Source organism: Euleptes europaea, chromosome 15, assembly GCF_029931775.1.
Source record: "Euleptes europaea isolate rEulEur1 chromosome 15, rEulEur1.hap1, whole genome shotgun sequence".
NCBI classification, from domain to species: domain Eukaryota; kingdom Metazoa; phylum Chordata; class Lepidosauria; order Squamata; family Sphaerodactylidae; genus Euleptes; species Euleptes europaea.
The window spans coordinates 11,285,850-11,310,843 of record NC_079326.1 but is presented as its reverse complement, the minus strand read 5'-3'; the positions used below and the strand labels follow the sequence as shown (position 1 = coordinate 11,310,843).

General features: G+C 42.0%; 1 protein-coding gene across 2 annotated transcripts in view; it reads left to right on the top strand.

Annotated features, from left to right (window-relative positions):
• Window positions 1-24,994, top strand: part of SEMA5B (semaphorin 5B) — a 347,995-nt gene that overhangs the window by 319,249 nt on the left and 3,752 nt on the right. For both annotated transcript variants that reach the window (XM_056861450.1, XM_056861451.1), the window contains exons 19-21: window positions 1,276-1,425; window positions 2,581-2,625; window positions 7,467-7,672. In XM_056861450.1, the coding sequence (XP_056717428.1) occupies window positions 1,276-1,425; window positions 2,581-2,625; window positions 7,467-7,672 (401 nt within the window). The remainder of the gene's footprint in view (window positions 1-1,275; window positions 1,426-2,580; window positions 2,626-7,466; window positions 7,673-24,994) is intronic.

Sequence of the window (24,994 nt, the reverse complement as noted above, 5' to 3'; positions counted from 1 at the left end):
ACAGTTGCACAGGATAAATGATCTTGAGTTGCTACTGACTAGGTGTGTTTGGTTTTTTTAATCCATATTTCAGTAGCGTATTTCTGACTCCGGGTTGAATGTAATTCTGCTGACGGCCCTTAAATATATCCTATTAAAAGAGAATGAATCATTACGTGATTTTTTAAAATACTGCTTACTCCCGAACACAAACTAAACGGGAGTGAAAATATTGTCGAAGGCTTTCACGGTCAGAGTTCATTGGTTCTTGTAGGTTATCCAGGCTGTGTAACCGTGGTCTTGGTATTTTCTTTCCTGACGTTTCGCCAGCAGCTGTGGCAGGCATCTTCAGAGGAGTAACACTGAAGGACAGAGGAGTAACACTGAAGGAGAGACACTGTCCTTCAGTGTTACTCCTCTGAAGATGCCTGCCACAGCTGCTGGCGAAACGTCAGGAAAGAAAATACCAAGACCACGGTTACACAGCCCGGATAACCTACAAGAATAAACGGGAGTGGTTGGTCATTGGAGAATTTATGCAAGTTCCTCATGTTCTGTTGCAATGTCCCTTCTACAACGACATAAGATTGCAGTACATTCTCCCCATATTGTCATCCTTTCCTGGGAGATCGGAAGAAGCTAAGAAGTATCTTAGCAGACTCCTCTCGGGAGATAACCATTCAAGTAGCCAAATTTTGCCTCCGGTCTAGCGGGATTCGTAAACGGCTAATTGAAAACCTTTCCCCATAGAAGCTCTTTCCTCCTCTTCTTCAAATCATCCTTCCCAGAATCATCAACTTTTATTATTTTATTTTATTATTTTAACCTAACTTTGATTTTTATTCAGAGCTGATATTGTATTGAAATAAAACTTGATTGATACAAGTTCTGATCTACAGAAGAAAGCCTTGTCGGTCTTGAGACGAGCCTCGTACAGCCAGCTGTGTTTTTCTGAAATCTATTTTGTGCTTATCACACAAAATGGAAGGTGGTGAGCTCCCTCTCACTGGCAGTCTTTAAGCAGCAGCTGGCCAAGCACTTGTCAGGGATGCTCTAGGCTGATCCTGCATTGAGCAGGGGGTTGGACTGGATGGCCCATATGGCCCCTTCCAACTCAATGATTCTGTGCTTCTGTCACTGAAGACTTTTTCTGCTAATGGGTGTTAAGAGTGTTTCTAATTGTCCAGCCAGACATATGTAGCTTTCTGAAATATGTTTCTCCTGGCTTGATTCTGTGATTATCATGTGTTTATTTACTTTCTTTCTAGTATCATATTCCTTTGATATTTTTTTAAGGAGGCTGGTCTGAATGGTCCGAGTGGAGCTTGTGTAATGAAGATGGGATCCAGTACCGTAGTCGTTACTGTGAAATCCACAATCCAGGATCTTCCCAATGTGTCGGGAACAGCACACAATATCAAGACTGTTTGTATAATGAAATCCCTGGTAGGTACAGCTTCATTCATTTTAAAGAGGCAAGAAAATATCTCCGGTCAGAGACCTAGTGATTTATGAGAATGGGCTTTCCTAAGTCTTTCTAAAAGAAGTTGATAACCACTTTTAATGTTACAGTAGGTAGTGGGTTTATTTGGATGCTTGGTTTTCAATAGTTCAGACGTACAGAGAAAAGATATCATGTGGTAGGAAAGATACCCATCTTAAGGAGTTGTTTAGGAACCAAGCAGAGAAGAAATTGTTGGTAATGGGGAAATACTGGAAAGTTTTGCAATCACGTTCCTTACCTATCAATGGATTATGATAGGTTTATGAGGATAGGGGATTCATATAGAACTATGGGAGATTTCTTCATAGAAGTTGGCAAGGTTTTGTGATTTGTGAACTATGCAGAGACTTCATTTTCTGCACTATTAGCATAGGCCTTAAGGACACAGCAACATAAGTTGAAACTGCAGAGTTAGACAATTTAGTCCAGCATCTTGACTCCATCCCCAAGGAAACTCATAGGTAGGACAAGAAAGCAATGACCTATCACTAGTATGGAATGTAAAGGCACACTGTATATGAACACAGAGGTTCAACAGTTCATAACAATGTAGAGATGTAGCCTCCACGAATGTGTCTACCTTTTGCTTTATAGTTGCTATGCTAGCTCTCTGCTTGGTGGTGCTGGTGAGCTATGGTTATGGTTTGCATCATGTTTTGGTCACTGACAGCTTAATGTTTCTAAAGTATATGATGGATTATGCAGTATTCAAGTGATTTGTGAAAGCAAAAGTTTAGCTGGAATTTGAGTGATTTGTGAATGCAATGTGAAAAGCACAAACATATCCTTTGAGTCTCTAGACTTAGAGAGGGAGTAGGCATTGCACACTTCTTGCCCAAATTAAGTATTGCTAAATATTCTTATTGTGTGTTGCATTGCAATAATTTGTAACGCAATCTGAGTTTCTGATGTGATAGAAAGTATTTTTAATGAGATTTTTGCTAAATATCATTCGGTTCTTTTTGCCAAACCTCTAGGAGGGCCTCCGTTTGCTGCAGAGATTAACATACCATGTGTCAAGCAAAGGGGTTTTAATTGCCTGTACAATGTCGTAGATGACAAAATGACATTTCTCCCCGCTGTTTTTCTTTGTTTAGTGATCCTGCCAGCCTCGAGCATTGACGAGAGTACGAACTGTGGAGGTAGAGTACAGCTACGTAACCATAGTTCTTATTTTTATGTTAACATTACTTCTCTTTTCTGGGCAGCATCAACCCAACCATTTATCTTGTGTCATTTACATCCAGTTGATTCCACTAGAGTCTCATTGTCTGATTTGGGATGGGGTTGTCTGATTTGCTTCTCAGGTTTCTGAGTTAAGAATTTAATTTAGGGATGCAGGTTGTCAGAATAATTCAATACTAGAGAAATGACAATTCTTAGCACTGTACTTCCTTTTTAAATGGACCTGAAAAATCAAAGATACATTCCTTATCATCCCAATTTTGAGTGCCCAGTTAACTCTTGCGTTGTTATCGCATTCCATCTGATGCAAAATTTTAAATAGACTTGTTCAGGTAAGCCTTCCAAGCAACTTGAGGAAGCAAAAAACAAAAACAAAGAAATTGCATCTGATAAGGTGAGCTTTGACTCATGAAAGCTCATGCTGGAATAGATTTTGTTAGTCTTTAAGGTGTCACTGAATTCTTCAAAAGGTATTTTGGTAAGGCTAGCAACATCCAGGGCATTAGTTAATTTTGCAAAGGTTGTCTCTTCTTTAGCACTTGGAAACTGGATGCTTTAGTATTCTTCACATCCATTTTCTACAGTGTTCCACAAGCAGAGGTTGGTATAATAACTGTGGATGGCAATAATAAAAGGCCAACTTGCAGGATTCACATATTTTAAGCAATATAACTTTGTACTGGCATATGCTGAATCTTAAGCTCTCTCTTTTAGTGGACCAAACACTTGGACACTGATACCAGTAGAAACAGAATGAGGCTGTCCATGCAAGATGTGGTTTCCTTTAAATGGCCATCATGTCAGTTGCCTGTTTCCAGATCAAGGAATTGCAGTTTCCATATTACAGAACATGGAGGAAACATTCCTAGTGAATCGCACCCTGGAGTCTTTTGATGGGGCAGACTGGAAAATTGCCTTTCGTGGTCCCTTGTAGCAAAACCACCTGGAAATATGGACTGCAAGTTTTCTCTTTAAATGTTCGATCTTTGTAGAAGTTGCTCTTTTGACATACATGGTTCTTTTGGTCAGTAGAAATTTTGCCCAAGCTGGCTAACAAATAACTTGTTTTGGTTCATTTGAAATTTCCTACCAATTAAAAAAGCATACTTACACAACAGACTTGAACTAGTTTAAGATCTGTTTCTGCTAACAGAGAAAGTACTGCGTCCTCACCAAAATGCAATTTGGATTCTTTGAGGAAATTCATGACTATAATATAATATAATATAATATAATATAATATAATATAATATAAAGACTTTCTCAGAAACACGCTGTTGGCTCTTAGTAGAATCTGTGATGTGGAGCACAACCTCATTGTGATGCAAAATGTATTCCCAGTACTAAGATTTCCATAAGAAAATGTCTTGCTTCTCCCTTGGAGGTTATATGTACATTACAGATTTAAATTGTTTTATTAGTCATTCCCTCTCACCAGGGAGTCCTGGGAACTATATTTCTGTTTGGGGGGTTGCAGTGATAAAGTTCTGCAGCAGATAATTCTTAGTGCTCCTCAAAGTCCCCTGCAGAGTAGAGACTGCTAAATTTTCCAGGTAGTCTTCTCACTTTTCTCCCAACCGGCTGTCCAGGGCCAGCCAGATTAAAGGATGAGTTTTTCTGTCCACACAAAACTGTTCCCAAGGAGCACTGTGTTTATCATGAGTGTAACTTGCAAGAGGTGATTTTGTGTCATCAAAATGCGTTTTGGAGGTTTTGTCACACAAATACGCAGAGTTCCTGGTGAGTCTCAATGGCGTTTTCATCAGTCAGTCTCGGTGCAAAAAGCTATAAGACAACTACAGAAAAAGCAAATACTCCATTAGCAAAACTTTTAGTCTATTTTTTTGGTGTGTGTGACTTCATGGAAGCCAGTGGAATTAGGACTTCAGCTCCATTAACATCCAGACAGGCTTTCGGCATCTTTTATTTTCCCCACCTTCTGTGTGCCTCAGCTGTAGAGTCCCTTATTAACCTTACGTTAACTGCTTAAATGAATAAAGCAGAGGTGTCTTAGTTCATAGGTAAGGTGTATGAGCCAAATATTTCCCTGAAATGTTGCTTTTAAAGTCACAGGAACGCCATTAATATCCAGGGGCACAGGATTAGATTCCTCCTATTTAGGCTGAACAACTTTTAGGGATACACATTTAAATTTCTAGGCAAGAATTCCAATTAAATTTATAATCCCCCTAGACAGGGGGATTATATTTGTTGGGGATGGGGAGAGCTCAGATACCTGACAGAAATCTCAGCTATTCTCCCGAGTACAATTCCCAGGATTCTTTGGGTAAATGGGAACGTTAAGTTGACAGAAAACCAGTCTACACTAATAGTATAGCTGGGGCCTAAAATCTTGCCCTGAGCTAAATGAACTCTTAAGTTTCTTTCTAACTCAGAGGCTCTGAGAACCTTTCAATTCCTCCCTTCTTCTCTTTTAAACTTCGTCCTTTTCTCCTTGTATATTCATCTACCTTAGCTACTTTTCACTGCCTGCTGCATTTCTTTGCAGTTTATGTACATTTCCTTGGTCACCCGCTAGAGTGGAAGTGTTTGAAATCTACATGTCGACGTCTATGTTTTGGGGAACTTTATTCTCCAGGAGCTGTTCTTTTTGAACTCTTTAGGCAGTAGCTACCTGTCTCAATGGTAGCAGCTTCCAGCTGGAGTCCTTCCTTCATTGCCCATCAGGAATCAAGGCAAACAATAGACAGTCCTGCTGTTCTTGCTGTCTCTGCGTCTCCTGGGGGTTGCCTTGATTTGCCACATGGAGAAAGTCCTCTCATCGAAATGCCTCACTCTATAAGCAAGAGCGCACATGTGCTTTACATAAAGCACAGGATCTTTCCCTGTGGTAGCTGGTGAGGTGTGGTGGAATGTAGTAAATGGCGGCTGCCAAACGGCTTCAGTCGAAAGGAAAGGGACTCTTGGGTAGCGCAGCGATGGCCCTTTGCCTCAGCTGCATCCTACAGCCTGGGAAGATGGAGGGCTCCTCTCCTTCTTGGTCACCACTCAGCAGCAGCAGCGGCCTAACCTTTTTGTCCCACCTCACTGGCCACTGCTGTTCCTTCGTTGCATGCTCAGAGTCCCCAGTCGTGGCTGGTGGAAACCAACCTGGTAAAGCAGCAGCCCTGCAAAAGTTAAGAGAGGGAATACCTCCCAGGAACCCTGTCTAAGCTGTCCTTGAGTTCCACAATAGTAAGAAAGGTAGGATATTAATAATAATAATGGTGTCTTCCTGTAGTGTTTTAAGGCAATCAAGAGAAGTACTTTGTGACGAGTTCATTAATATAGGCACTAAAGTACTAATTGAAGCTGATGTTTATGGACAGAGCAGCAAGAATTAGATGAAGTACAGGAGGTTCATTTATTAATGCACAGTGCTAGGTATATATGGAAGAGGATACAGTCATTGAATTTATGTATCAAGCATCTTACTGTTTGAAGGTGTCTTATATTCACTAGACTAGATGATTCATCTTTGGATGAAAATTGTTTGAAAGGATGTCTCTTAAGTTGTGTTTTTATATTTGTTGATAAACAACTTTTTTTAAAAAAAAAGAGAAGTAAAATCCTGTGTTTTCCCTCCTACCTCACTATTTCCATGACATACACATTCTTTGAAACCCATTGCTGTGCATTGTTTATATACCTTTGGCTGTCAGCGTAATGTTTAGTTTCAGTATCAATAGAAGGAGAAAGAAGCAGCTTTGGTAAAGCGACATACGATTTTGTTAAAGCTCCGTCATGGCAGAACCATGATGAGCAGAGGGAAGGTATCAGTTAACTAGCAATACAGTGCAAGACACCAGCCAAGAAAGTGGGAAATTGCCCTCCGGTAGCTTTTTTCATGGTGATAATTTATTGTCGTTTTTACAGGGAGCTGTTTGTCATGCAGGAATTTTCTGATGAAAGCTCCGGGGAAACCCCTGGAATCATAGGGGGAAAGGCAGGCATTGTCTGTTTCAAATTTGTCGTGCAGTCTACCTGTCTCCTTTGCACAGATTGGCTTGGACACAATGGAAACTTCTGCTGATGGATAGGGCTTTGCATCAGTGGAATGTGACTTTCTCACATTCCTCCTCCCACTGCAATCCAGAATGCCCCCCCCCAGTGCTGTTCCTGGGAGACAGGGGATCATAGGAAGATCAAAGAGTGGTGGCCTGCAGCTGGAAAGGGGAATTGGCTAAAATCACACACACCCTTCCACCCATGGAAATCCTGTAGTGGATCCAAGCCATTGTTTGGAGGACCACAAAAGAAAGTGAGTTGTGGGGCTGACAGCCCTATGTACAAATGAAGGATGTTGAGGACCAATAGGAAAGGGGCCAGTGAGACACAAACATTTGTACCACAGTGGAAGCAGTGCTCAATAATTTTAAATATGGCGCAAAGCTCATATTTTTCTTTGCGATGTCTTTCCTACCATGCAAAGTAAACATAATGGGTTGCATCCAGACTAAAGTTTCCAATGGCAGAATGGAACTTTTGTGCCTCCCACCACAACCCACTGATCTCCACAAAATGCTGCGCTTGAGGGTTCAGGGGCCAAGAGGAATGACACGAGGGAGCCTGCAGCATGAAACAGGGATCAGTGGAAATGGCCAGTTTAGTGTTATCCAGCCCATTGTTTGATACCACTTCTCTCTTTAAAAAAATCTACAGTCAGAACGGTAGATCTTATTTGCTGTTGTTATTCATGCATTCATTTGTTCGTTTAAAATGGATAGCTGACCTTTCCTCATGGCTCAGGGTGGCTTGGGTTTCTAACCACGGCATCTCTTCTTACTGCCTTCTCCAGGTTTCAGCCTCATCCATCTGATTGCCACGGGGGTCTCTTGTTTCTTTGGCTCTAGCCTCTTAACGTTTGTGATCTACGTTTACTGCCAGCGCTGCCAGAGGCAATCCCAAGAATCTACTGTGATTCACCCCACCACTCCCAACCACCTTCACTACAAAGGCAACACAACACCCAAGAATGAGAAATACACACCTATGGAATTCAAGGTAGGAGGCTTCATCTGTTGCACGTGACATAATAACTGGGCGTGGCAGTGCAGTCCGTTTCAGCAGGGTTTTGACAGTACGCTTGGTACAGAGCTACATGATCAGCAGAAGCATGCGGGATATCTAACCTAACCATCTTCCTGGCATGCTTGCATTATATGTGCAGGGAATATGTATATATGAGGGATCGTTCAAATATGAGCTCTCTCCTTCAGTCTGACCAGTACTCTCTAGCAAAACCTGCACTGTGTGAATCTGCTGCCGGTGTAATTCAGCTCTTATCCACCTGTCCACTGCTGCCAGGTTAAGTACAGAGAGCTTTGCTGCTGTGATTGTTTGGTTGGGAGGCTTGGTTTTTTTTCATAATACATGAGATTATTTTGCCTATTACCCTTGGTAGTAATTGAGCCATGGCCCTGGATGGCCTTGGATAGATAAATAACCTAAATGTTGAAGATAGGCATAGCAACCTGGTCAAGCTCAGTATGCAGGTTTGGAACAATTGGATGTTTGCATGCATTTTTTACATACACAATATACTTTCCTTCATTACCTAAGTTATTTCTGTAATTACCTCCTCTTCTTTTCATTTCATGTTCCCTATCTGGATTTCCTCCAGATGCTTGACATACTGGATAGAATAAAAATAATATTGTAAATTTGATGTCTATGGACCTTTTGACCAATGAAAAGCACCGTCTTTTCCTGACCAAATTCTTATTTAGTGGGCCTATCCAAAAACAACAACAACCATCTCCAGACAGTTCTAGTTGTCTTGGCAACCTCCTTTTCAGTACAACTCTGGCCTTTCTGTTATCAAGAAATGAACCTGACAAGCTAACAAGTATCCCAGTAGTAATTAACACATAATAAAGCATCTACATCTGTAATCAGCAAAGTAACTAGCAAGAAGGGGAATCATACCACTTAAAAGCAATTAATTAACTTGCAGGAGCAAAAGCACACAGATTACTACTCATAGTTATAAAAAATAGTAAGCTTGCGAAGGTACAGAAAGCAATTAGGGCCACTCTCCATTTTGTTTTTCCTTGGAAATAGAATTCAAAATAGTATTGCTGAAGAGGGAAAAAAGCCAACAAGTGTTTGGGCATTTGAGCTATGGCGAAGTAATTTAAAAATACCTTTCAGAGCTGAATAATAGTTTTGGCATCCAGCAGCTTTTCAACTTATCAGGCTGGTTTGCTGTATTTTTGAAGCCTGTTAGCTAAACTCATCAGAAGCAACTTACCTGACCTACAGTTGCCAAATTCCAAGTGAAAATTCTGCCAACTGCCAACAAAGAAATGGGGAATAAATCTACCCAGCTCTCCCTTGAAGTCATGTCCGTCAGATTTTGAGGCTCACAAGTATACCACTTATATGTATCTTGCCTCAAAGGCAGAAGTTCACCTTGATCCAGAGCCCTGTAGGGGTCCTGTTCTTTTAATGGAGGTCTCTTGGCCTCAGAGAAGGCAGCTCTTTGAGGGTAGTTGAGTGACCTCTCTCCTTTGAAATAATTCCCCCTTCTCTTTATTGGCAGTGGTGCTAGTGGCAACACCCAAGCCTTGCTGAACCTGGACCAAGGTCTGGCACAGCGATCATCATGTCAGAATCTAGATAAACGCAGCAGATGCCCAGCAGATGTCCAGAAAAATAATCTAACAGATCATAATTATTTTCCGACTGGAATTGGGCAGGATTTGCTCTTCTTTATTTAGAAGTCAATTTATTTTCACCTGTTACATTTGTAGAATTTCTTGCTGACTGTAGCTGAAAAAAATGAATTACCAAGAGAGGTACTGGTATTCTTAAAGGTAAAGGTGCAAGCACTGGATTATTACTGACTCCTGTGCAAGCACTGGATTATTACTGACTCAGGGGGTAACATCCCATCACGGCGTTTACTAAGCAGACTGTGTTTACAAGGTGGTTTGCCATTGCCTTCCCCAGTCATCTACCCTTTACCCCCAGCAAGCTGGGTACTCCATTCCATTCCATAAACCTTTAATGGCATAGAAAGCTGGGTACTCTTTTTACCAACCTTGGAAGGATGGAAGGCTGAGTCAACCTTGAGCTGGCTACCTGAAACCAACTTCCATCGGGATCGAACTCAGGTCATGAAGGAGCATGTACAGAAGGAAATAAAAATGGAAGTCTTGAACTGCAAGTGGCCAGGGAGGTTTTCATGTGCTTAACACATTGAGAAGAATCCCTTTTGGGGATCATACCACTTCAGAATGCAGTTGTGTCATGGCATGGCTGGATACACCCCGTCAAAAACTTTGTGCGCCTAACAAGTAGCAAATCAGAGAGAGCGCTAGGCCAGAATCCCCCCCATGCTATCTTTCAACCAATCAGAAGAGCATCTGTTGGAGAGCATGCAGTTGTCAAACGATCACATTTTTATCCTTCCCATCCTCAGCTGAGTTGAAACACTTAATTGTCGCTCCCCTATTTTATAATTATACCATGTGAGGTCAGTGAGAGGGAGTGTGTGTGTGTGACTGGCTCAAGGGGCTTTCATGGCTGAGTAAGAATTTTAATGTAGGTCTTCCTTGTCTGACATCCTGAGCTCTAAGACGATGGAGCCTCTCAAAATCTACCCTCCGTCCAATTTTCCTTGGGAAGTAGTAGAACTGTAGGAGGGCCATGCTGTGGGGTTTTCTGAATGCGGATCTGCCCCTGGGACAAATGAGAGGACTCGTTTTATATGTAAGAGACTGGTTGAAAGAGATTGTCACTGGGGAGTGTTCTGAGCAGCATTTTGTTTGTGCATCCAGCACTGTGCAAATAGTTCAAAGCAGTAGTTGCGCCAGCTCCCTTTCTTAGCCACTTTGAGCTATTTACTCCACAGCTTCCTTTCTGCTCTTTGCTCATCTCACATTTGGGGATTGGATTCTGTGGGGTTGATCCATAGGGGAGGGTTTGTGTGAATTATCCTGCCTTGTGTCAAGGGAATTGGACCTGATGGCTCTATCAACTCAAGCAATTCTGTCACATGAATTCCTGCTATCTCTGTAGGAGAAATATCCCCAGTATCCACACAGAAGACTGGGATTTGCTGTATTTGAATGAAAAATAATGGGAAAGGAAAAGAGAGATCATTTATGGAACATGGCAATAGACATTTGATGCAACCACTCTTGATTCCCCACTCCTCCACATGAAGCCTTCTGGGTGACCTTGGGCCAGTCACAGTTCTCTCTGAATTCTCTCAGCCCCACCTACTTCACAAGGTGTCTGTTATGGGGAGAGGAAGGGAAGGTAATTGTAAGCCATTTTGAGACTCCTTAAAGGTAGAGAAAAGCAGGGTATAAAAACCTCTTCTTCATCATCATCTCTAGTATTCTTATTCTCAGCCATATTGGGACTCAGAAACATTGTTCAAGTTGTTTCTTCTAGCATTCCTGCTAACCAGTCTCCTTCCTACCATCTCAGGACCGGTGGTACCAATCAGCAAAGTCAAGTGGTAACTTTTTTGGATTGTATCACTTAGAAGTTGCAAGGGGGGAAGGGTGAGGATTTGAAGGCTGACTGTGGGTGGCACAAAACCTGTAGGTCAAGGAAGGAGGTTAGGATAGATGCTACCATCTCCTTAAGATGCTAGTTTTATATGCAGAGAAAGCTTTCTAGGTGGAGGATCATTCAAACGTGCAGTCTCCCATATGCAGTTTAAAGTTGTATGCTCGAGGAAAAGCAGAAACAGAGCTGACTGTGGGAGCAGCATCATTGCACTTGCAAGAGCCATGTGTGTATTTTGAAATCAGGGGATGGTGATAGCTGTGGGCACTATATTTGGATTTATGTAATGAGGAGACCCTTTCAAGCCCTGTCCCTCTCTGGTGCTGCCCTCTCATATACCTCTCTGGTGCTCGGCAGGTCATGTCTAAGCTTTGGATTGGCAGGCAGAAATTTTTCTGCAGAAAAAAACAACAACCTTGGGACAAAGGAGTTTGTACTGGTTAGGCCAGACCTCACCTTGAACTCAGAAATGGTTCTGTACCTTGCTCATGGCCAGCTGGCTCATAACACAGGTCTCGGACATGTTGTTTCTCTCATGTTGTCCCTGGCCTGATGACATGCCTCTGTATCCATCCACTGACTGTGTAGTCTAGCAGACGGCCTCTCGTCCTCATTGGGTTTCATGGATGCAGTCGCAATATACGTAAATGACGAGGGACCCAGGATGCTGGCAGTGCAATCCTAAGCAAACGTTTACACCCTTTGAAGGCCAGTGAAGTCAGTGGGCTTAGTAAGGTGTTACTCTGCATAGGATTGCACTGTGAGATTCTTGCTTACCTAAATTCCTCTGCATGATAGGCCAAAAAAAAAAAAAGCTTTTTAAGATTACAGCAGCAAAGAAGGTTTGACAAAGAAGCACTTTTGTTAAGTGGCAGTCAGCATGAATTTATGAAAGGTAAATCATGTCACGCAATTAGATTGTCCTCTCCCCTCTCCTGTTATCTCCCAGCTTTTCATTCTTTCTGCTAATTAAATAAATATTGATCTGTATAGAAAGGAAGACACCATCTGAAGCTATTTCTAAGTTTCTGACATCATTTCATCTATTTGAGAGTTTTTCACTGCCCTGAAATCATTGGGCCCCTCCCACCTCCCCAGTAAGGCTGCTTGTGATTAAGAAGGTGGAGGGCTCCAGCCTTAGGCTATCATTTATTTAGTGACAGTGTTGTGTTTGATGTTAACCTGATGCGTTGAAGTGACGCAGTCCTTACCCCCAAAGTCTTACCATGTACATCTACATGGAGAAATCCGGGATTGACAGATGATTAGTATTTATTTTTTATGATATTTCTATGCTTCTTGTTCAGAGTCCTGCATGAGGAAGCTTACACTTAAAATCACCACAATATTAAAAACTAGCCATTTTTTAAAAACCAGTCATTAAAAACCATCCATGGTAGCTTTGGGAAAGGAGAGTTGAGGTGCATATGAGCCACAGTTGACGGGTCATTAGAAAAATGAAGGGGACGGGGGTTTATTCTCCTTTCTAGGGAGCAGCATGGTCGAAATCATGGAAGCCTGGAATGGAGATGGAGATAAGTAGAGTCAGTAGAAAATGAGGTTATAAAAGCCATAGGAGTGTGAAGAGGGTTACGAGATTTCAGAGTCCATATCTATACTTCTAGTCTCCTGCATCTTTGGCTTTTCCCAGAGAAACCTGGGAATGGTAGGCCCTTCTCTGTCCTCACAGTGGTTCCACAGGACAAGGGACTATTAGTGTCTAAGTGTATGGTAAAGACAAGCACACGGAAGGTGGGGGTAGAGATCTGTAAATGTGGGTGTAAAAACCTGTAGTTGGAACCAGCCCTGACCCGGATGGCCCAGGCTAGCCTGATCTTGTCAGATCTCTTAAGCTAAGCAGGGTCAGCCCTGGTTAGTACTTGAATGGGAGACCACCAAGGAATTCCGGGGTTGCTACACAGAGGCAGGCAATGGCAAACCACCTCTGAACATCTCTTGCCTTGAATCCTGCAGGGTCGCCATAAGTCAGCTGCAGCTTGATGGCACGTTACACACACACACACACACACATATGGGTTACTCATGAATAGGACTGCAGGCTGGTCCTTTGGGCAGTACTGAGAAGGGCATTAAGAAATGCACTGTAAATAAAGTAAAAGACCCCGCTTTATTAGGGAAGGTGGTCAGTTTAGTCATTATTTAAAGGCCACTGCAGAAAAATGTGACTGAATTATTTATGCCTAATTAAAAAATATACATATTTGCATAATCTGTTGTAGCAATAGAATAACATTCAGTCAAGACTCACTGTAACCTACAACTTTCCCATGATTACAGAAAGCGTAAATCCAAGAAGAAATAATAATAATGGAGAGAGAAAGGAGAAGTGAGAGTAAAGAATGAGCAGATCAGAGCAAATGCAGTTGGGGTTTTGCTCTGATAGGAGCCCTGTGGTGCAGAGTGGTAAGCTGCAGCACTGCATTCATATGCTCTGCTTGCGACCTGAGTTCAAATTCCGACGAAAGTTGGTTTCAGGTAGTTGGCTCAAGGTTGACTCAGCCTTCCGTCTTCCCAAGGTCAGTGAAATGAGTACCCAGCTTGCTGAGGGTAAAGTGTAGACAACCCCATAAAATATAGTCTGCCTAGTAAACGTCGGGATGTGATGTCACCCCAGGGGTTCCAGCACAGGGGACTACCTTTACCTCTTTTGCTCTGATATGCTGAAGATCTGTGACCTCTTTAACCAATTGTAACAGCCCACACCACTGTTTTGACATTTAGAGCAGTCATACTGGGGTAGTTAATTATTTCTTTTCATGCAATTTTCCTGATGTAAATCATTCCACCCCCAAAACTGCAGTTAGCTCCAAGTGGGTATGGGGGGTGTGTACTTTTTTAACCCCTTTGGAGCTAATTGTAGCTAGGTGTGTATGTTTGATTTACCTCAGGGAAGCTGCCCAAGAGGAACATGATGAACACCTTCTCCCCTGCACCATTTCTCTGATCTTCAAAGTAACCACACAGGCTTGCTAATTTTTTAATCCTGTGGGAGATCCTAATTACAGCTCTCCTGTGTCAGTGAACCCCTAGTAATCGGCCTATCAGCAGCATGAAGTGAAAAGAAATGTCACCTGTACTGCAGTTCACTAATTTAAAGTCCATTACAACTTGCCAGCAGTGCTTTGAAAACAAGTATTCTTTCTTCCGCCTTGTTACCTCTTCAACCTTAAGCCATTAAGCTCCCACTTTCATCTTGCAGTTGTCCTTATTTTTATTGTGCTGTTTGTAAAGATGTGCTAAAATGTTAGTCTATGTGAAGAAGTGTAGGATGATTGGGGGGGAGGAAACCTGAAGATTGGGGAAATCATAGTCATCTAGAGGATCATGAGCTGAACTCCTGAGGATTGGATCAGTGGTACTGTCAGGTACTAGATCTTCCCTGTTGACATCTTCGTTGCCGTTTTGCCAGGCTCCTCGGCTCAGCCTGTCCCTGGCTGTTCCAGGGTGGTTTCTCCTTATCTTGCAATATAGGCGGGGTGTGAGGAGGAGAGGTTTGGCTTACACAGAGAGGTGCCAGAACTTCACGTGCCATGCCATAATGGAACACCTGTTCCAGGGCCAAGGGGTGAGATGCTTGATGATACTTAGGCCTTATACACACACACGCACACACACACTCACATTTCCCACATGCACTTATAAGCATTCTTTATTCCTAAACATGGCTGAAGAAATCATCAGTGCTGAATACACAGAAAGTTTCAGGGACAGCTACAATTACAACTTAGCTGTTTTTCTTCACCCTGTAGACCAGTGGTTCCCAACCTTTTTTTGACCAGGGACCACTAGGACATTTTTGTTCGGTGCAGGGACCCCAAGGTTCAAAATAAAAATTCCGAGAATTTGAAAATAAACTTTAATCATAACTGTTAGTTAAACATTAAACTTAGAATAATATTTGAATATGTTTTTTTTATAATAGAAAACTTTTAATTGAAAAGATTAATTTATTATGGGTTTATAACTTTGTTTCGCGGACCTTAATTTAGTTCTCGTGGACCCCCGGTTGGGAACCAGTGCTGTAGACCCAGGAGCAGACATATAAGCATTTAATGAAACATTTTAATGAAGCATAATCTATGAGAAACCGGTGTTAGACACGGAATCATGTCTCGCCGCCATCCCACACGCAAACAGGACAGCGGCCAGTCTGTGCGCCGCTTTAATAGGCGCGGGGAGAAGTGTGGGGGTCAGGCGGCTGGCCTGACGTCACTCCCCTGTGCCGCCCCCTGATCGCCAGTAATCCATGGGGCTGGCGGGGCCTTGCAAGACGCGCGGCGAGTGCAGCCCCCCCTGCCTTGAGGGCACCCCCTTTTCCCTTCAGATCTGGCCCGGGTAAGTCCACAACGCGCGATTTGTTCAGTCAAGTCATGTTCTTTCTGCAGCTCACAGAGAGCTATTATTTGCAATTACCATCAACTAAAAGAGCTGCAGGACTACTGTATGCCCTTTGTGCTACCCCAAGTACACACATATAATAAACTATTAATATTAAACATATAATTATAACCTTTTAGATTAACAAATTATTCCTTAGCATGTAATGACATACTAAATTTGTACAGTTTTATCCTTCCATTCCTTCAGGGAGTTCAGGGTATTGTATATATTTTCTCTTTCCTCTACTTTGACCTACCTCACGGGATTGTTGTGAGGATAAACTGAAAGTATGTAACTGGCCCAAGGTCACCCAGTAAGCTTCATGGCAACCAGATCTTAGTCTGATACTCTGACCGTCACATCACACTGGAGGGCACGCACAAGCCCCTGAACGTGCCCAAAGGTGTTCTCTGGATCATTTAGTCTGTAATGACAGGAAGATTTCCGTAGCTATCTTTATTTCTAATTTTTGCTTCTGCAACTTCTCTGCTCAGAAGCCTGCCGTTAATTAAACAGCTTTGCCCGTGCTTTTTAACCGTAGCATATTTCAAATTAAGGATGATTTAATGACAGTGGGGTGGTACGTGTGTGAGGGTGACTCGGACATTCAAGTACATCTGAATATTAATGCAGATGGGGTGTAAATATTGTTGGTGGCACTAGCCCATTGATTATGTCATTGACAATAACATGGCAGGATGCTGTTGATTAAGAGAGGGGAAACTTAACAATTCTGTCCTTTTGTCTCCCTCCTGCCTTTTCCTTTTGTCATTTATGTTCTGGAGTCTGTTGTCAGATCTTTTAGCCAAGAGTGGGAGGGAATTTTTCAAGTCCTCTAATAAGCGATTCATGTTTCATTAATTAGCTACAGTTTCTTCATTGCTTTGACAGTGTTATATTTTGTTCAGCACAAATGCATATTGTAATACAAGTTGTTTACACCATGCATTATGGCAGAGTTTTTTGCATCATTCTCAGCTCAGCCAAGTCGTTTGCATTTTAATAGTACAAGCGTATAAAACGTAAGCACCTGGTGTTTTAGCTCATGGGTTTTGCAAGTGAGAGTTCCAGAAGACCCACATGCCCCACACCGGCCTGTAATCATGACACACCAGGCACACCTTCCCAGTGTGCTTGGGCTGACCAAGTCACTCTTCTTATGAAGCCAGCTGAGAGGGGGCAGGATCTCATGACAGAGGGAAAATATCAAAGTGAAGAAATCCCACTAACTAACCAATTTCATGAATCCATGGTTGGGCTTTGCATCCGGGAGTCTGGGAATTCTACACCAAAACATTCAGGATCTCAAAATCTCATGCAGATTGTTAAGAAAACCCACAGGTTTCTTCACACTATGGATTAAAAGGCCACAGCACTGTGTTACAATACTCCCCCCCCCACTTTTTTGCATGGTTCAGTCAGCATCTCTTGTTAAATGGATCTCATACTGCAGATCTGGGGGAAATCTCTGCCTGAAACCTTAGACAGTTGTTGCTAGTCAGCATGGGCAGCACTGGGCTGGATGGACCAACATATGTTCATAAGAACATAAGATGTTCATTGATGTACCAGATCCTTAAAGGAGCTATCTTATCTAGTATCCTATTTACAACAGTAGCTGGCCAAATGCTCCCCTTAAGCCATAAAGACAAGAGTCTCCTGCTATTGTTTACCTTCCAGCATCTGGTGGTGGTGTGGTCATATACTTTGCTTTCCTTTTATTTCAGGCTCATCTGACCAAAGGTCTTGAGCACAACGTGCATATACTATAATGTCAATAGGCCAGGAATTTGCTTAGTCCCCTTTTAAATTCCCCTTCCCACCTCGCCATTGTTTGCCTAAACTAAAGAGCTTTTCTCGGGTGCTCCAGCTTCCCTGATATTTCACCTTCCCGTATTCCAAATAACAATATTCTTATTGAGCGAGTGGTTCCCAGAACTATACACAGTATTCCAAATGGAACTGTACCATTGATCTACATAAAGACATTATTATCCTGCTGCTTTTCAATCCCTTTTTAAAATAATCCCACCATGGGATCTGCATTCCCTCTGCTGCTGTACTCTAGTTGCCCTTCCTGTTTTGATCTGCGTGTGAGGACCCTAAGATCTCTTTCAGGGTTAGTTGCAGGGAGTGTTAGTTGCCATTGTAAGTGCAAGGAAAGTTAGAAATTTTGGTTCCAGCGTGCATTACTTACATTGATTCTCTTTCAATCTGCGGAAGACTGACAAATTTGTTGTGGCATAAGCTTTAGTGGGATTGAGAGCCTACTTTCCCTGGTGAGTTTATGCTTTTGTCTTTAAGGTGCTGCTAGACAGATGGCTGCTTTTTGTTGCAACAGATTAAAACTGTTCTGGAATTATTGCCATACCGCTCAGTTTGGAATGATCCTTTTGGAGCTCTCTGAGGTCCCCTTGTCAGTATTGTCACAGTCACTGTTGTGAATAATAGTGGGTCATCCACACATTTTGCCATTTTACCAGTCACCCATACATAGCAGATCATTTATGAATAAATGAAATAGCATTGGTCTCAATATAGATCTTTAGGGGATCCTGCTGCTTAGTTCTCTCAGTTTGGGAAACATTCCATTTACTTATATTTTGCTTCCTCTCTTTTAGGCAGTTATAGGTCATATGTTCTTTGAACGGACAATAAAATGGCAAATTAGATGAACACACACACAAATTCTGATTTCACATAAATACGAATTGGGTTAAAAACAGCTTGACAATTCAGGAAAAGAACTCAGGTCCAAGGGTGACTCATTGAAAAGGCAAACTTCATGTGCAGCAACTGTGATAGAGGCATACCTATGGCAGGTATCCTGAGAACAGTTGTATATATGTGGGATGGAACTTTCCTGCTGCCTCCTGATTGATTTAGTTAATGTATATATTTTTATCCTGTTTTTTTCCCATACGGTGGACTCAGAATAGCTTACAAAATAGGGGAATGGGAGGCGTGGAGAATTTATTGTGAAAATCATTTTTTGATGGGACCGTTTAAAGGATACTCTTTGATTTAATCTCTCTTATATACTTTGTATTGTGATTATATTAAGGTATTGAATTAACAATATTAGATAAGATAAGATGAGAAATATATATCTATTAAATAAATAGGGGGATTATCTTAATTAGCAAAAGTATATACACTTTATTTGTAGATGGAAGAGAGTGAGGGGGAAGTCATTATATGTTTATTATAGATTTTTTATTACTTTTATTAACTCTTAGTGTTGAAAATTGACTTTACGTGGATGTATTAAATAAAGGAAAATAATAAAAAAATTATTTTAAAAAAGAATAGCTTACAAAACACACATAAACAATACAGATTAAACAAAAATGTACAGCTCAATAGGTTCCCAGTCAAAGGCCGGTTCTGGTTCTGCAGGCACAGCACATACAAGGTCACAGGCTGCAAAGCGTGGGCTGCGAGCCAAGGACAAGAGCCCTTTGGCTTGTGCCTCTGGTCAAGTCTAAACCTTATTAAATGCAAAAAGGAGAAGGGCAAATGTTTGACCAAAGGCTTATTCAGCTGGCTCAGATGTTCCCAATTCCCTCCCATGCTTGTACCTTACTATTGTAGGTCTTGGTGCCCCCCCCCTTACCAGTGTCCTGTGATTTTAGAGGACTAGAACAGAGTGGGATGTGGTGTTGGAAGCTGCAGATAAAGGATGAGGGTGAAACTCACATACCCCAACCCCCACTTGCATGAGCACACGTGTCTTCAGCTCATGCCAGGACTCTGTTGCATCCAACTCCGTGTCAGGAATTAGTAGGAAAGGAGCTGAAAATCACTGGGTGGTGTCCCAGGGCACATGATTCACCTATCCTGCTGAAGCTAAGCAGGTTGGATCTGGTCAGTGCCCAGATGGAAGACCTCCTGGGAATCCCATGTACATTGCCTGAAGCTACATGAAAAAATAAATATATAAATATACTTTAGAAAATCCCCAAATATGGCATATGTGTAGGCCACCCTGAAAGACTGTGTAGAAGTACTTCCTTACACAACACATATTTTAGTTAGAGAATTTGCTTGTGACAACCACTGCAACTTTTACAAAAGATTAGGCACAGGACACACCTCTGTAAAGCCATCAAAGTGTTCCATATCTGTAAATGAAACTGCCACACTGCAATTACTCATTCTGTTTGTTGAATATCATAGGTGATGAAAAGAAAAGGTGACCCTGTCTCCGGTAGCATGGCAAGGCTGGCCATAATGATTTGAATCCCATGTGTGGGTCTCAGGCAGTTTCAGGAGGAGGTGGTTAAAGATGGGAGCTTGTCCTTTCCTGCTTGGCAGAAGAAAGAAGGGAAGCTAAAGGAGAGAAGAAGATGGCTGAAGCCAGAGGAGTGCAGACTGCAAGTAAAGAGTTTGTCAGGATTATAGGCAGGCAGGATTAGAAGAGGCAAAAAGAAAGGAAAAACTGGAGGGTGCTGGAAATGGGAAGAATTATCATCACAGCATGTACCTTCTGTGGTCCCTTCCCTAACTTTTATCTTCACAATTAACTGTGAGCTGGGTTAGGAAAAGAGGGGCGTTATTGGCCCTGTCAGACTGATAGCTGAGTACAGGTTTGAACTGAAGACTCTCACATCAAAGTCAATATTCAGTCTACTATAATGGACTGGCCCCATTTTACTAGTTCCTAGTGCTTGGGAAAGAGAACCAGCATGGTTTAGTGGTTAAGGTGTCAGACCAGGACCTTGGAAACCCAGGTTCAAATCTCCACTCGCCCCATAGAAGCATGCTGGTTGACCTTGGGCCAATCCCACATTCTCAGCCCTGACCCTGGCTATTATTTGGATGGAAGTCTTCCAAGAATTGCCATGGTTGAGATGCAGAGGCAGGCAATGGCAAACCACCTCAGAACGTCTCTTGTCTTGAAAATCCTACGGGTTCCCATAAGTCAGCTGTGACTTAATGGCAAAAAAAGTGCTTGGGAAACAGTGAATTGAGGAGGAGGGACTGAAGAAGTGGTAGCCAAGAGGGCATTGATGTCTCCACAATATAACTTTCATTCTGTCAACAGCATGAGTCTCAATTGCATTAGCTGCATGCAGTACCATTGGCAAAAGAGATATTGGATAATGTGACATGTAGTTCATTAGTCATCCAAGGTCCTTTGCTGTAGCAAAATATCACTGTTGGAGATGGGGACACAGAGCCTCTTCTCTCCCCAGCCCAACCCCCTCAAAAATAATCTTTTTGGATTAAGTGGTAATCTTAGAAAAAATCTGTGCACCCTCCAACTGTGAAATGAGAAATAAAACTAGGAAGGTGTAATGTTCCAAAGCATTACCCGAATTCTCAACGTCTTGTTCCCTTGTGGATGGTCATTTTTACTGCTACTGAAAATAACACCTACTTTTAAAATTCTATTTTTGCCAAGGCAGAGATAGCAAAACATACTTTCCACCCCCGGGAGGAGTGTGTGGCTAGGCCAGAAATGTGCTTGTAGATAATTGTCCTTCTATCTCTTGGAGAGCACAAGATGGCAATCCTCTATCTTTTAATTTGTTATGCTGCTTGTTCAATTTCACTGGCTTTCTCCCTTTCCTACTCTTCTATCCCCATGTGTGGCTTGGCAAAATCAGTGATATGTCTGGAAGCATGACCTTCTTTCTCTCTTGGAGACCCTTCAGTATTTATTTGAGCCAATAATTGTATATGGTTGAGCCATTAATCAAAAGTTGATCAATTTCAGCAGAGTTCTTAAAATACTGAAACTTTTTTATTGATGTATTATGTGTTTTTGTTTCCTGTCTGTCCCTTTCTTTCAGAGAGTAACAGTGCAAATCATAAGCATGTCTACTCAGAAGTAAATCTTATTGAGTTCAGTGGGGCTTACTTCCCTGTAAGTGTGTTTAAGATTGCAGCTTTAGCTGAGGAAATCAACTAGATTAGCAATCCACCTCTTCAAGCATCACCCCCCCTTTAAAAATAGTAAATCAGACTGAACCACTGGTGAATTCCATGTGTAAGAAAGACTTTTTTACCTTATACAAAGTGACATTTTTGAATGTTCACCACTTGAGTGACAATACATGTTTTTGGGGAGTGGGGTATGAAAAGGAAATATGTGGGTAGGGATGTTTTAAGGGAGTGAGGTGGGAAAGTGGCATTCTTTTCACCGTATTATTCCCACAGCTTTAAATATCACTTCAAGGGATGCTCAATTTACATAAAACCTGCTAGGAAGGGAAAGCAAGGAGCCTACTGAGGAGGAACAAAAAGGATTGAGCAGTACAGCTTAGTCGAAAGCTATTAGTGTCTTCCCTGACCCTCTTTAATTCATTGGGCCGAGTCAAATTGAGCAGTCAGCCATGCTAGGGGGTGTGGCTCTCATGCAGTGAAGATTACACTGGCAAGAGCACCGATGCATCTCACAGAGGTGTCATTACCTTATGGCAGCAGCGACCCAGTCAGGCTAGTCACATGCATCTTATTTAAGATCAGCGGATGCTGCCACTTAAGGCTTTGAATGTTTGTCTCTGTCAAGTTTCTGTGGAATATTAACAGCTATTCACCAACTCAGCATCTTTGCAGGCTGCTGTGCAGACAACCTGTGGTAGGAAGCAGGCCACCTGTGGTGACTGTCAGCAAGCTCAAAGCACAGCGAATGGCTTCAGCTGTAGCTTTTTAAAAACAGGATGAGGGCTTTTTATTATTTTACCTTCTGGCTGAATGTAGATCATAGTTTTTCAGAGTACTGAGTATTGGCTTAGTGGTGTGGTACACAGTTTGCATGCGTAAGGCCTCAAGTTTGATCTCTAGTATCCCCACTTAAAATATATCAGGCAGCACTTCTTGGGGAAGACCCTTCCCTGCTGGAGATTCTGAAGAGCATCTGACTATGGCTGATGGACAATACTAAGCTACTTTTAGCTGGTATCCATTGGGACTATCCTGTGTTTATTAATGAATTTTTGTATATTACTTTTATCCCTTTTGTAATTAATGTTTCCTTTATTTATATACTGGTCATGGACTGTAATAATAAAGAACTTGGAACATCAATACTAAGCTAGATGGATCGAGGGTCTGACTCTATATAACACAGTTCTATAGGTTCGTGTTTTGTACTGGTATGTTCACACATTTTCTCCCTATCCATTTACTGCTTTTAAAAAGGCTTTGCATGTTTGTGTAGCGCTTCAGAAATGTGCAAAATTTCTTTGACCTGAGATGACAGTAGCAGCACTAGCCATTTGCAGCATAAACAATGATGGCTGTGAAGCAGTTGTCTGTCTCCAGTCTTAATATCTCATGAACCCTTGTGCAGCACAAAGCGATTTATAAGCAAACTCCTCAAAACACCTGATATGAAGAAACGCTACGTTGTAGAGTGACCCACTGAACGGTCTGGGAGCCATTGACGGCTGTGGAGCCGATCGTGAACTTTGATGAAAACTCCACGAAGGGCATAGTTTTGGGTTATAGGGTTGTTTGTCACTGGCGCGAGAGCAGGAGGGGGGTGCTTTTCACGTCTTCCTCCCTTCACAATTCACCCAGCATTTTCCCTATAAGTCCCCAAACCCTAAAGGAAGTACTTCATCAAAGGACGTGGTAGGCTACAGAAGGAAGAGAGAAGGCTCCATTCTTTGAGTGGAACTCTGCTTGAGGATAATTGGATCAGAGAGAGAGAGAGAGAGAGAGAGAGAGAGAGAGAGAGAATGCAATTACTTATCTTCAGTGAAGACATGGCAGTGATGCTTTCCTTCATTGTTCATTCTTCTGGGTGTGTCCAAATGGGCCACACCAAATTTTAGCATATATGAGTTTGTGTGGCAGGTACTGCATACTCATATGCAAACATCGTGCAGTAAAGGAAATCTTCTTAAGGAGAAAGAAAAGTGTGTACTTGTGCACAGCCATTCTATTGAAAAATGGGGTTTTGGACAGAGAGTCATTTGCTGAACTAGCCTTGGAGAGCTCAGGATGGATAGATACAGGAAATAAACATGACAGAGCTTTACTAATAACAAGATAAACCCCCCCCCCAGGCCACTGATCTTATATCTTTAGCAGCAGCTCTTCTTCCTTACCTGCTCACAATTTGAAACCCAAACCGCATGTGAAAAAGACATCATCCTTCAAATGATGGTCTACCCGGATAGTGTCCAAAATGTGTGTGGATAGAGGGGAGGGTGTAATTTAAAATGTCAAGTGGCCATGCAAGCAGGGATGGTGAGCCTTCTGAATAAAACTAAGTATTCTGTGAATGAAACTCAATGAAACATTGATGGAAGCCACTGTTATACCTCTATCTACATATCTGTCTGCGGCTTTATAATTCCAGCATTTCCTGTCTAAGATAGGTTCCCTCTCTATTTTAATTTCTAAAGCCAGGCTTTATATATAGATCTTATCCCTTCATTGACGTTAAAGGGGTAGGCTAGGTACACAAGAGCCTCATAAGTTCACTGGAACATACATTGGACTCCAGACTGGAGTATGAATTATAATCATGTCAAAGTAAGTTCCATGGAGATGAAGATATACTTCCAAATAATATTTTTAGGAACAAGAAGCCAAATCATATATTTGCCAGAGAACATAAAGTTATTTGCACACTGATCCTGCTTGTTTGGACCTTTCTCTGTGACTAAGAAATGTCTTCTTTTGCCTAACTGCATGAGATTTTGAAAAATGTGTTTATACAGGATTCAGCGAAGACGTCCGGGGCCCTTTCATAATGCAAGGAAGCAACGGAACAGTTGTTGAATTCTTTTAATTAAGAGTTATCACTGAGCAGTAAAGGGGAGAGGGGAGTTGCAAATGTAAAGCTTGCTAATGAAACACTGAGACTAATGGATTTGAGGGTTTTATAGGATATCCTGCAGTCTGCATGTATTGAAGTCTGAGGAGGACGAGAACTGTGGTTTTGTAATGGCTAATTAGGAATTGGTCTGTGAGGTTTGGGACTAAAGGTAGTGAAGTTATATCTAAACTTTTGCTCAGACGGTGTCGTGGTAGGGAAAAATCCATTCTGCCCAGGCAGAACTCCATGTCTAGCATATTCAGGTGGTTCTAAAGAATTAAGTGGGCTTTTCATCCACTTTCTTCTCTGTGACAGTCTAATGCTTCTCTTACATCTGTTTATTCTTTCTCCTTCTCCTCTGCCGTTTTATCATGGTGGTGTTAGGCACCTCCACAGACGATTTCTGTAGTCATTTGCATGCCGTGGGCGTCAATCATTTTCCCTTTGGAAAAACTTTCATACTTAGGTTCCAAGCACGTGCGTCCTGGTCAGATTGGATTATTATTTCTGAAGGCTCCAGCTTTTTGATTTCTAGTTGATGGCTGGATTAAAGAAACCCAACAGTTCTTCATTTCTGCTGTGGGCACAGTTCCTCATCTCTTGTGTACAGTTTTAAATTG